General features: G+C 36.8%; 1 protein-coding gene across 4 annotated transcripts in view; it reads right to left on the reverse strand.

Annotated features, from left to right (window-relative positions):
* KMT2E (lysine methyltransferase 2E (inactive)) overlaps window positions 1-12,986 on the reverse strand; it is an 85,343-nt gene that overhangs the window by 19,151 nt on the left and 53,206 nt on the right. For all 4 annotated transcript variants that reach the window (XM_045289015.1, XM_045289016.1, XM_004702601.4 and 1 more), the window contains 6 exons: window positions 12,039-12,269; window positions 11,799-11,929; window positions 9,573-9,690; window positions 8,710-8,819; window positions 3,670-3,934; window positions 1,257-1,355 (listed from right to left, as the gene is read on the reverse strand). In XM_045289015.1, coding sequence (XP_045144950.1) covers window positions 1,257-1,355; window positions 3,670-3,934; window positions 8,710-8,819; window positions 9,573-9,690; window positions 11,799-11,929; window positions 12,039-12,269 — 954 coding nt within the window. The remainder of the gene's footprint in view (window positions 1-1,256; window positions 1,356-3,669; window positions 3,935-8,709; window positions 8,820-9,572; window positions 9,691-11,798; window positions 11,930-12,038; window positions 12,270-12,986) is intronic.

Genomic DNA, 12,986 nt, shown 5'->3' on the forward strand with positions numbered 1-12,986 from the left:
CCAACACAGGTATCCAATTTCTTCTGGGAACCAAGAATGAGAATGTTCCAAGTTCAGCTAGGATGTAACTGTAAAAATTGCTCCATGTTCAGAAAAATACCTAAATAAAATACTTTTTTCAAGTGCCACCTACTGCCCCATTAGAGCTAGTGCTCAAACAAGTCCCTCCTACCAGCCCCACTCTCACAGGAACCAGTGGCACACAGCTTTTCTTGCAGACGTGTCTGCAGCATTAATATGTGAGACCGGCAACTGAGGAGCAGGGTACACTGAAAATCTTGTCAACAGCCCATGGGAATTTGGAAGGGCATGGTAATTCACATGTAAGTAAATCTTGACAAAGTTGTTAATTTCTTTAGGTATAGGAAGAATTCTATAATCAAGCTTCTCCGGTCTTTTCTCTATTTCTACCTTGTAGGCCCATCAGAGCACTGTTTCTGAAATCATTAAGTTGTGCAGGAGTTCAGCATTGTTTACTCAAATGTGAACAACATAGTGAATCTGTTAAAAGGATAACCATCCAGGTAATTAAATAATCACATTAATGTGGACTGGAATGACCACTTTCAAAGATCACACCAGAAGTACAGAACACTTGGGGTTCCCCAAGGAACCCAGCTTGAAAACCACTAAGCCAGGAAGTTAGGGAGCACATGAAATAGAGGAGGAATGGCGCAATTTATACTAAGATCCTTTGTGAGCTCATTTTCAAATTTTGGGATACTCAAAGTATAATTTCTTAACTAATACTTAACATGTTGAACACTAAATTACCATTGATTTGTGAGATATCTTGTCCTAGTTTTTAAATAGATATTTTCAAATAATACAAGGAATAGCAATCTCAAGCTTTATTTTAATAAAGACCTTGTTTTATGATAGCAACATGAGAACCGTGGGGTGTTTTTTTTTGGGGGGGGGCACAAGTCATTTGGTGCTATGATTAAGATTTAAAGTTTTTGTTTGATATTAAATCATGGAGAGAAAGGCATTTTAAACAGTAATGGCATTAAAATTTATTAACAGCATTCAGCTTCCAAAATGTTAAATTATATATACTAAATGTCAAAGTAAAAACCCAAAAGATTAGTGGAAATTACTTGAAATGCTAGAATGTTCGTGGCACATCAAGGATTCAAATCTGCTCATTTCAAATAAAGAACAGCAAGTCTATGGAATGGCAGCAACAATGACTATGGGAAGAGTAGCTGTCAGCCCACACACAGCATTAAACAGCTACTTGCTTCCCAACTTACCATCTTCCTTTTTCTCTCTGCAATCTGCTCCTCTGATTCCATTTCTACTTCATTACTAATAGGAGTTTTTTCTTCTATCTCATCAATAAACTCTGGTTCCTGAAAGATGGAAATGAGTGCTCTATAGAAAATGCTATGCATCAATAAACTAAGTATCTTTCAGCCACTACAAGCAAACAATTCAACATATGAAAATTACAAGCCCACCTAATTCTATTTAAAACTGGTTTTCTGTTCCAAGAAACATTTCAAAATCAACCATTTACATATTACTTTTGTAAATTCTAATCAATGGAGCCCAAGGTCGTGCATAATAGCATGGCCTTGTATTTATATTCTTCCCAAGACATTTTTCACAAAACTCAGTGTTCATATGAATTCCAAGTTCTCAATAAATATTTGTTCAATTTAAAGCCTTAAAGTAAATCTTAATAAAGATAGTATACCGGGAATGAACAAAACCTTTATTTTCATCTTACAATATTCCAAACTTCTATTTTTTAAGGGACTACAGAATTCATGGAAAAATGGAATTAAAAGGTAATGGAATTTTCACACGAACTTAACGTATATACTTGAGTATAAGCCGACCTCAATATCAGCCAAGGCACCTAATTTTGCCACAAAAACTACATTAAAAATGTGCTGAAATGACATCCCGCACTGACCCATAGCCCTACAGGGGACAACACTGGAGACACAGTGTGGGAATTGCCCCCATCTGATCCGAGGCAAAACACTTATGGCCTTGCAACAGAACAGCAAGGGGAGCAGAGCAATGAAGTCCCCAGGGAATACCAAAAATAGACATTGGGGCCAGGGCGTGGCATCCCATCAGACTCCACCAGAAAACACTCCTAAGGGTCAACAAACAGACCATGAACTATTTACAGGCTTTTCTTTTTTTGTCATTGTTTTGCTCTGTCTTGTTTTTGTGCATATTATCTCTGCAGGTCTATCTAGGTAAGATAGGCTGGATAAACAATCTGAAGGAGAAAACAGGACCCACGGTGGTTCCTGGAGACATGGGAGAGGGGAAGGCGGGGTGGGGGTGGGTGTTAACAAACCCAGGGGCAAGGGAGCAACAAATGATCCAAAATCAGTGGTCAGGAGGGGCTAAGAGGCCTGGTAGGGCTTGATCAAGGGCAATGTAACAGAGAGGAAAGTAAAAGGAAATAGAGGAAAGAGCTAAAAGGCCAAGGGGATTTATAGAGGTCTAAATACAATCAAATACATATGTAAATGGTATTTTTATATGATGGGGAAAGAGATCTATGTGCACATATTTATAGGTTTAGTATTAAGGTAGCAGATGGTGGGGAAAGATCTATGTGCACATATTTATAGGTTTAGTATTAAGGTAGCAGATGGACATTGGGCTGCCACTCAAGTGCATTCCATGATGCTCACCTTCCCAACACGATTGCTGAAGACAAAGCGGGTGCATAAGCAAATGTGGAGAAAGCTGATGGAGCCCAGCTATCAATTGCATCTAGGGTCTTTCAGGCTTGCAGATAAACAAGCAGCCATCTAGCTCAGATAGCAACTAGAAACACAAGGCATCCAGGACAAATGAACCCTTCAGGACCGTTGGTGAGAGTGGCGATACCGGGAGGATGGAGGGAAGGTTGGGTAGAAAGGGGGAACCGATTACAAGGATCTACATATAACCCTCTCCCTGGGGGACAGACAACAGAAAAGTGGGTGAAGGGAGATGTTGGACAGTGTTCAAGACATGACAATAATTCATAAATTATCAAGGGTTCATGAGGGGGGAGGGGAAAATAAGCTGATACCAAGAGCTCAAGTAGAAAGCAAATGTTTTGAGAATACGAGGGCAATAATGTACAAATGTGCTTGATACAATGGATGGATGGATAGTGATGAGTTGTACGAGCGCCCAATAAAATGATTTTTTAAAAAGAAATAAAATTGATTATCCTCCACCAAAAAAAGTGCTGAAAAACTCGGCTTATACATGAGTATATACGGTAATAAGTCCTTATGGATTTCTCTTTCAGAAATCTTACTTGCTATAAAATTGATAAAATGAAATCTTATAAAATTGGTAAAAATTGCGTCCCAAATTCTTTAGAGAAGAAATTGTTACAACAGAAGATTTAAATAACAATTATTATAAACATAAAGAAATGGCTATCTGGAAGATTCTTAAAAATTACCCAGTCATAAGGAAACCTTAACTGCAAATATTTAACAATATATTTCTTATTAATTTAACAAGCACACAAATTCCAGCAAAACTTGTATTTATACCTACAAGTCCTTCAAATAACAAAGGGCTTAGCAATATTTTTAACTATATTACATGAAACTAAAAGGTTCAAAAGTGACATTTTCTTCCTTAGGTAAGATGGGTTTCTCATTGGGAGTCACTAGGGCAAGTCATCAATACCTGATTATTTGACACTGATAGTCTCAGTGGAGACAGCTTTCTTTGTTTCATTTCTGGGCTCTTTATTTTGTTGGTGGTTCCATCACAATCCAAAGTGATATTCTGATTCTGTGTATCTTTTTCTTTTGAAATATCCTTCTCCTTTTTTCCTTTTTTCCTTCGGGTCTCATAACCACTATTGATGTTTTCCGTGGATTCACAACTACGTTTTAGGACAGGACATTCTGGGTTTTCTTGGAGGCATGCACAATCCACCTTGTACTTACTGGAAAGATAATTACATAATTAATACAAGATATAAACAAATGCTGTAAAATATAACCCATTTTCAGCTCCAATTCCACATAATTGTATACTATTATAAGTTATAAGCCATCCTGACTTTTTACTACTTTGTATTCCTGGTTATGATAATAAATGAAATTTTAGATTCTTATTAAGCACTAACTTATTACTGGAAGTTAGTTTGTGATCAGAGGTTGGGTTTCAGTGATAAAAGAAAAAACAGTAAAACCTTTAAAGTTTTCAAAATAGAAGGATACTGCAGTTTACATAAAATAACATGTAAGCAAAACTCCTAATTCTGACCTTCAATTGGCCTCAATAAAAAATGTTTGGTAAAATAAATACCACACATCAACTCGTTTGTCCTATAGGAAATAATTTGAGCAATCATTACTTTTAAAAGTTACCTTGAAGATTTTTGTTATATTTCTTTTTGGCCCTATTAAATATTTCCTCTTAAATGGAACCTTGAAAAATAATGTGCTATCCCTCATTCAGTGGAGCTTGGTGGCATAGTGGTTATGTGTTGGGCTGTAATCCTCAAGGCCAGCAATTCAAAACCACCAGCCACTCCGAGGGAGAAAGATAGGGCTTTCTACTCCCATTAACAGATAAGAGTCTTGGAAACTCACGGGGGCAGTTCTATCCTGTCCTATAGAGTTACATTCCCTTGATGACAGTTTTTTAAATTTATCCCTCATTTTCACAGTCATAATTATTACTTCCATTTTACAGATGAGATAAAATTGCTGCAGGCCAGTAACTTTGTCAGGAGTCAGTTACAAGCCACAGGGCTGGCACAGAGAACCGTGTCTTTGTGACTCCAAGGCTCACAGTTTTCCTCTCCACTGTTTCTGCCCTCTCTTTATCTCTAGAGTAGGACAAATCTGAGTTAACAGTAGTCTCCAACTTTGCCCATTTAAGTAGCTTGCAATAAAAATGTATCAAGTTTTCCAATACTCATAACTCATTCACTTAGAAAGGCTTATGCCTTTAAGTCAAACTACGTAACTGAATTGGTTAGAAATAAAACATTGATGGTCCTATTTCACACCCTTCAATATCAGGTGTTGCCAAAACCAGCATAAAATTCTTTCTAGGTATTTTCCTTAATTTTAGGATAGCAGACAGCAAATAATTATACTGGCAACAGCTAATGATTATTATGTACTTCCTTTGTACCAGGAGCTATTTTTAACATTTTATATATGTTAATCCTTTTGAATCCCATTAGACATATAAAACATCCACCTGTTTCCCATCTCAGAGGTTTAGGGGGAAGCTGCTATCCCACTTTAGTGTACTCAGCCATCCGGTAGGGGATCTCTGTAACAGTGAATCTGAATAAACAGGCCTCATCCCACAAACCAGCAAAAAATAGTTTCAAAATCTAAATTACCTTAAATGCTTTTTCATTTTATTCAAACAAAACACATAAGTTTCAGAAAACAAAAAGAGCAACAGATGGACAGCGTACGGTATGACAAAAAAATAATGACTTGTAAATTATCAAGGGTTCATGAGGGAGGGGGGAACGGGGAGGGAGGGGAAAAAAATAAGAAACTGATGCCAGGGGCTCGAGTGGAAAGCAGATGTCTTGAGCATGATGATGGCAACAAATGTGCACAATGGACGTATGTATAGATTGTGAGAGCCCCAAATAAAATGATTAAAAAAAAAAAAAGTTCAACAGAGTAATTCAATCTTGTAAGAGCTAATCTACTGAATCTTTCAAACATCTGTTAGATGCATGAACTTTTTATCATACCTGAGGTAGTGAAACACAAAGAGGTGAAGAAACTGGTCCAAGGTTATATAGCCCAGTAAGTGATCAAAGCTTGGATTTGAAACCAAACAGATAACAAAAAGCCTTTACTCTTACCCACTTTGGAAGAAAGATGAGGCTGTTGAGATTTAGTTTCAGAAAGCATATATAGACTCAAGGAGAGTGGTTTTGTTTTGGGTTTGGTCTTAATTCAGTTATACAGACTCTCAATGAGCAAAGAGCCCTGATACTAAAATTTTTATTTTCTAAGTCAGAAATGGCTTTAAAAAAAGGGAGGGGGTGGCGCGCTAATTCATCAGTGATAACTCAGACTCCAAAAACCAGGTAAAGGTGCAAACTTAAGGATTTGCATTTAGGGAAAATATATGGACACTGAAAATTCCTGCATTTAAAAAGGATATCATACAAAGTTTAAAATATCAATATACAATAGGAGTAAGTATGTAGAATGCTTCTATAACTCAAAAGACTCTGGAATTTATAAGATATATTTTGAAATGAGTATTAAAAAGATTACCCAGCAGATAAATGGACAGATGATATAATTAAGCAGGTCACAAGAAAGGTGATCCAAATGATGGATGCATAAAAAGATCCTTGAGAGAGAGGAGTCAAGATGGTGTACAGGTAAACTGTAATTTTGCTACTGTTATGAATCGGGTGATGCCTGTGAAAAGGTCATTTGACCCCTAAAGGGGTCGCGAACCACAGGTTGAGAACGACTGACCTAGAGATTCCGGTGGTGGAGCAACAGCAATCTAGCTGAGAGGAATTACTAAGAGGCAAAAGGCTGGTGAGTGTAATGATGGGGTAGGAGGAAGGTAAAAGGAAACAGAGGAAAGATCTAGGAAGCAAAGCTATGGATAGATGTATAAACATAGATGTGCACTTATGTAAATATATTAGTTCATAAAAATAGAGGTATTGGCCTATGTACATATATTTATATGGCAATACATTGAGGAAGTGGATGGACATTGGGCCTCTGCTCAAGCCCTTCCTCAATGCAAAAACACTTTGTCCTAACAACAAGGAATTCTGTGATGCTCACCCTCCCCGGCACAATCGCTGAAGACAAAATGGGTGCATAAGCAAATGTGGTGAAGAAAGCTGATGGTGCCCGACTATCAAAAGATATAGAATCCGGGGATTTAAAATCTTGAAGTTAAACAAGTGGCCATCTAGCAGAGAAGCAACAAGCCTACATGGAAGAAGCACACCAGCCCGTGAGATCATGAGGTGTCGAGGGAATCAGTTAACAGGCACCAGAACAGCAAAACAAACAAACAAAAACATAATTGTTGAGAACCAGGGGTGTTGGAGCTCATACCCTAAACCCAATAGGACATTCCCTCACAAAAGGGTCACAAGGAAGGATGAGTCAACTAGGGAACAGTATAGCACCGATGAAACACACAGTATTATTCTGGTTTTGAGGCTTCCTCACCCCCAACTATCATGACCCCCATCCTGCCTTCTAGTTCTGGCTACACTGAAGCATGTACACTGGTACAGATATGAGATCTCAACACATGAGATCCATGTCAGATAAATCCCTCAAGAACGGAAATGGAAGTAGTGATACCAGGAAGGTAGGGGAGCAATAAGGAGGGAAGGGGGAACCGATCGCAATGATTGACACATAATCCACCCCCTCCAGGCGGTTTAACAACAGAAATGTGGGTGAAGGGAGACAGCAGCCAGTATAAGATAAGGAAACAATAATAATTTAAAACAATCGGGGTCACGAGGAGGGAGGTGGGAGCAGGGAGGGAGGGGGAATATGAGGAGCTGATACCAAGGGTTCAAATAGAAAAAAATATTTTAAAAATTATGATGGCAACATATGTACAAATATGCTTGATACAACTGATGTACAGAATGTTCTAAGTGCTATAAGAGCCCCCAATAAAATGATTTTAAAAAACCAAAGATCCTTGAATTCATAAAGAAAACTGTAATTTAAAATATTAATAGATTGTATTTCACACAGATCATTATTAATTTTTAAAATAAAATTTATAGTACAGAAATGGAGCAAGGAATTGTTGCTGTGGGAAAGGAGATGGGTTCAAGATTCTTTGGGGAACGGTGGTTAGCAAAAAAGGAGGCCATGCGTATTCTGCAGCCCAGCAATTCCACTCCCAGGTAACTAACATGGAGGGAATATATACACATAGCAGGTATCTTCATCATAGGCGCACTTTTTGTCAATCAAAAGCTTCACCATAATGAAGAGATGTTAGCAGAGATGGTACACCAGAACAATAAACAATATGGCTAAATATAAAAAAAGTAATGCGTGCGGAGAAATGCATTATGTAACACTTTAAATGGAGTTTAAAAATACACTATAAAAATACACTGTATACTAGATGTTACATAAAACATTAAATGGACCAATAGAAAGCCGGTGTATTTCTGGCGAAGGAGGGAAGGAAGATCTGATGCTAAGCATAAGGGGTTCTCGATGGACAGTGTTGTTTCTTTACTTGAGAAGTACTTACATGGGTGTACTATTATCTACACATCTTTTGTATTAGGTTAAAAAATTTTAAATTGACATTTCTAGATTCAGAATTACTGTATTTTTTCGTAGTGTTTGAAAACAGTTTTACATTTCAATGTAGCATCTCCAACAAATTCTTTTGTTTTAAAAGGCAAGGAAAAATTACTCATTCACATTGATTAACCAAATTAACTCTATGACTAAAAATGTAACTCCTAAAATACAAGAAAAAAAAGGAACACATTTTCACATAAACCAGGTCAGTACTGAATAGCTGCATTAGGATTACTAATTATAGTTACTATAACAATATCAACATCACAGCAATAGCTACATCACACCATACTATTAAGTTTATGGTGAGTGAAAATAAAAATTTTTAAAGTAATGGCAATGTTCAAATTATAAGGGCAAACTATTTTGAAGCAATAGCTAACCATATTTACAGACTTGAACTTACCAATTCCCATAGTCAAAATCAAAGGCAATAGTAATTTCTGTTCCTTTTGGAATATTTTGTACAGAATAAATATAAAGATGTATGGTTCCATCTTCAATTTCATGCCTCACCTGTTAAACAAATTTTTATTTATATAAATTATTTTCTACATTAGAAACATCTCATCCTGTAATATTAAATAGGGAAGCTGGTGAATCAGTTTTGAAACTGGATCTTCCTGTTGACTGGCAACCAACCCCATGTGGCATAAAAAAGGTAAGATAAAATAAAAACCACTGTATTTTATAAATTCCAACTTTTTCCTTTCCCCACATTTTAGTGTGTCTGAAATAGTCTTTACAGTAACTGCATCTTAATTTTAACTAAATGAAGTCATTGTACAGCAAACACATTGTTCTGGGTGGTTTACATGTATTAGGTACCTTCAGTCCTCAGACCACTTCTTTTTGTTAAAATCATTTTATTGGGGGCTCGTACAACTCTTATCACAATCCATATATCCATCCATCCATTATGCCTTACACCATTTTTTATAGATAAAACAGGCACATTTTAAAATCTACTTTAGCTTTCAGCTTTGTCATTGAACTGGATGAAAGCATATTATACACTTAACCTTGGTTGTCTATGAATGTAGTTTCTAGGGTAAGCAGAAAGTGAGTGGGGTATTTTCTCTTGCAGGGAACATCACAATATCTTCAATGTGTACAGTAACTTTTAAGACTTCAAAGTTACATATCACCTAAATTTTCAACAATGAAAAGATGGTATTTATCAGTAGATGAGATGCATAGGCTACCAGATCATGTACTTAACGTTCAGATCTCTGTCCCAGCCCCTGCAAAAGATTTCTATAAGCATACCTCTGCATTAGGTGTACAAGAACGTCTGATGAACCGGGCTTCATTCCCAAAAGTCCTAGCATCAACACACATCTCCAGCCCATGAAACTTAGAATAAAATAAAACAAACGGGTATGGTCTACAAAGAAACAAATGTATTATAAGACATTAATGTTTGAAAATAGCAACCTCCTGTTAGTCTTCAGAGGTGAGACATATTGTGTGAGCCTTTTAGAGGTTAAATTCTCTGCCTAAACTGCCTCACATGGCAGATTAATTAAAAATAATTTCTAAAAGGCTCAAACAATATGTAGCTGAGCCAAGATATGAATATAAGCAGTCTGATTTCCTAAGCCACTGTTAATTAAGGCTTACTTGCCCTTATAACCCTACCTTAATCAAACACAATTGAAGGTAGAGATTGAAACTTACAAATATACAAGACTGATTCACAATTTACAAATTTACAAACTGATTCGTAATTGGATGCCTTTAAAATCCAATAATTTCTGGTGCATTTAAAAGTGTTTGATTTCAGAACAAATCTGGTACATAACAGAATTCTTTTGTATCATCTGTTCAATCTTAAATAAACCTTTCAAGTTATAACCAACAAGAAATGTTTTTAATGATTGGCGGTCATTCAACCGGGAATGTCATCTCCAAGTGACAGGAACACACTGCTAGCCTTTAGGGAAGCAATGAGTAGGATCATGTTGCCCACAAAAATCCAAAATCATAAAAGAGGTCTCCAATGGCATTCCAATACCAAGAGAGTAGAGGTTGAAAGTGGTGGCCACAATGTAGGACCAAATTGAACACTTTAATCAAAGGAAAGGAGCTTTGCCTGCAGTCACTCACTGGGGGTCTTTATCAGTTCTGGCAATTAAGAAGAATTAACACAAGACCTGGATAGACGAGATCTCTTGCAACCTCAGGTAAAACCATAGTTCCTGATTAACATTTGTCTAGATTAGTGTCCTGGTGGTGAGATCCAGTAAGCAATGGGCTGCTAACTTCAAGGTCAGTGGCTCAAAACCACTAGCTGCTGTGGGAGAAAGATGAGGCTATCTGCTCCTAGAAAGATTTCACACAAAAACTGTCATCCAGTTGATTCTGACTCACAGCACCCCTACAGGACTGAGTAAAACTGAGGCTGTAAATCTTCACAGGAGCAGAAAGGTGTCCTCCTATGGAGCAGCCAGTAGGCTTGAACTGCTGACCTTGTGTTAATTAGCAGCCAAATGCATAACCAACAGCCTCAGAAACCAAATCAAGCAGTCACTCCTTTGGAGAAAGATGAGGCTGTCTAATCCCATAAAGACTTATAGTTTCAGAAACCATAAAGAGAAGGTCTAGTCTGTCCTATTGGGTCATTGAGTTGGAACTGACTTGATAGCAATAGGTTTAGTTTTTTTATCTCGGTGTCAGGTCCCTAGGTGATGCAAATGGTTTGAACTAGCTGAAAGGTTGGAAGTCCTAATCTATTCAGAGAAAGACCCGGTGGTATGCTTTCATAAAAATTACAGCAAAGAAGAACCTGCACAACACAGGTCTATTCTGATACATAGGTGGCAAAGAGGTCACGTGACATAGGAGCAGAGTTTCTTCTTTCCTTACATTCCTTCAGTTTACAGTAGAAGCACAGGCATACTTCATTTCATAGTGTATTTTACTGTGCTTCACAAATACTGTATTTTTTACAAATTGAAGGTTTATGACAATCTGGCATTGAGCCAGTCTGTCAGTGCCATTTTTCTAATAGCATGTGCCCATTTGATGTCTCTGGATCACATTTTTGCTCATTCGCACAATATTCCAACCCTTTCCACCATGTTATTGCACACTCAATAGATTACATACTATAGGGCAAACACAAACTTCCATGTGCACTGGGACTCCAAAACACTATATTTTAATACTTGCATTATTGCAGTGCTCTGGAACTGAACCAACAATATCGCCAAAGTAGGCCTGTAGAATAATTTCGGATTTTTAGCAAAAGATGATGGGCAAGAGACTGAGAAGATCTCTGACCCATTCTCTACTGTTTTTAATGCTCCATTTTATTACAGTGTTACAGTTATCATGAGTCACTGCTGTTCAACCACACTAGTTGAAATACATACATTATCACTCAGAGAAAAAATACCTATATTTACAATAGTTTGGTGAAACTCTAAAAGCCCTGAACCCAAAAAGTTCCAACTACAGAAAACTAACTACAAGAAAAATGAAAGACTGTACCTCTTAAAGAAATATCCATTTGCTTCAAACTGTTCTCTCAGCATAAACTTCCCTCTGTATTCAATAATAAGTGCATCAGGAGGCAAATCTTTCGCAGACTTCAAAATTTTCTTATTCTTTTGTATATGGCTCTAAAATCAGTAAATGTTGAGATGAATTAAGCCTAGTCATTTTCGATCTAACTACTTAAAATACAGTAAAAAGGGTTTTGTTTTCAAATTTTTAACCAACTATATTTACCTCTACAGGAGGTTTGAAGAGTAAATTATTGGTATTCAAATCAGGTTTATGCATTTCCTTTTTATCACTTCCATTGCCTAATCGCAGAGCTATTCTTTGTGCCTCCCGCTGAACCCCTTCACTATACTGGTTATTATTTGCCTCTTCATATCGATCCATCCATGCTTTAATTTTTGTCTCCCATCCAAAATTTGAACCCTCAGATGAAGGATCAATCTCTGGAGCTGAACCCTAAAATAATTACAAGCGAACCATTAATATATAAATATAACATATTCATTCACAAACATATAGAGCATACATGACAATCTACATATGAGAACATAAAATAAATTATAAGATTTGGTATTCTAAGTTGATCTTTTTTCCACAAAGAAGTCAGCAGTCTACTAATGTAATTGTAATAATTATTTTGAATTTATATTCATATGTTCAGATTTTATTTATTTTTAATTCTTTTAAAAAAAATTTTATATTGAGGACTTGTACAACTCTTAGCACAACCCATCCATCCATCCATCCATTGTGTCAAGCACATTTGTACATTTGTTGCCATCATTCTCAAAGAATTTGCTTTCTGGTCTACTATATTTGTACACAACAAGCCAGACAAATACTAGTTAGGAAACTGAAGGAAGTTGCAAAAAGTCAGAATAGCATTAATTCAAGATCCACATTTGTAACCACATCACAATTGTAACCACGTTGAAAATTAAATGAAATTGGAAATGCCAAAAACACTGGAGTCAATTCCAGTTAATGGTTCCAAAAAGAGAAATGTATGAAATATCTGATTTCACTAGTTCCTAAATGCTCCCCACCACCACCACCACCACTATCATGATCTGAATTCTATCTTGCAAGTCTGGCTAGACCAGAGGATGTACACTGGTACAGATAGGAACTGGAAACACAGGGAATCCAGGGCAGATGAGCCCTTCAGGACCA

Source organism: Echinops telfairi, unplaced genomic scaffold (genome assembly GCF_000313985.2).
Source record: "Echinops telfairi isolate 266 unplaced genomic scaffold, ASM31398v2 ScPeMD7_23;HRSCAF=83, whole genome shotgun sequence".
In the NCBI taxonomy this organism is placed as follows: domain Eukaryota; kingdom Metazoa; phylum Chordata; class Mammalia; order Afrosoricida; family Tenrecidae; genus Echinops; species Echinops telfairi.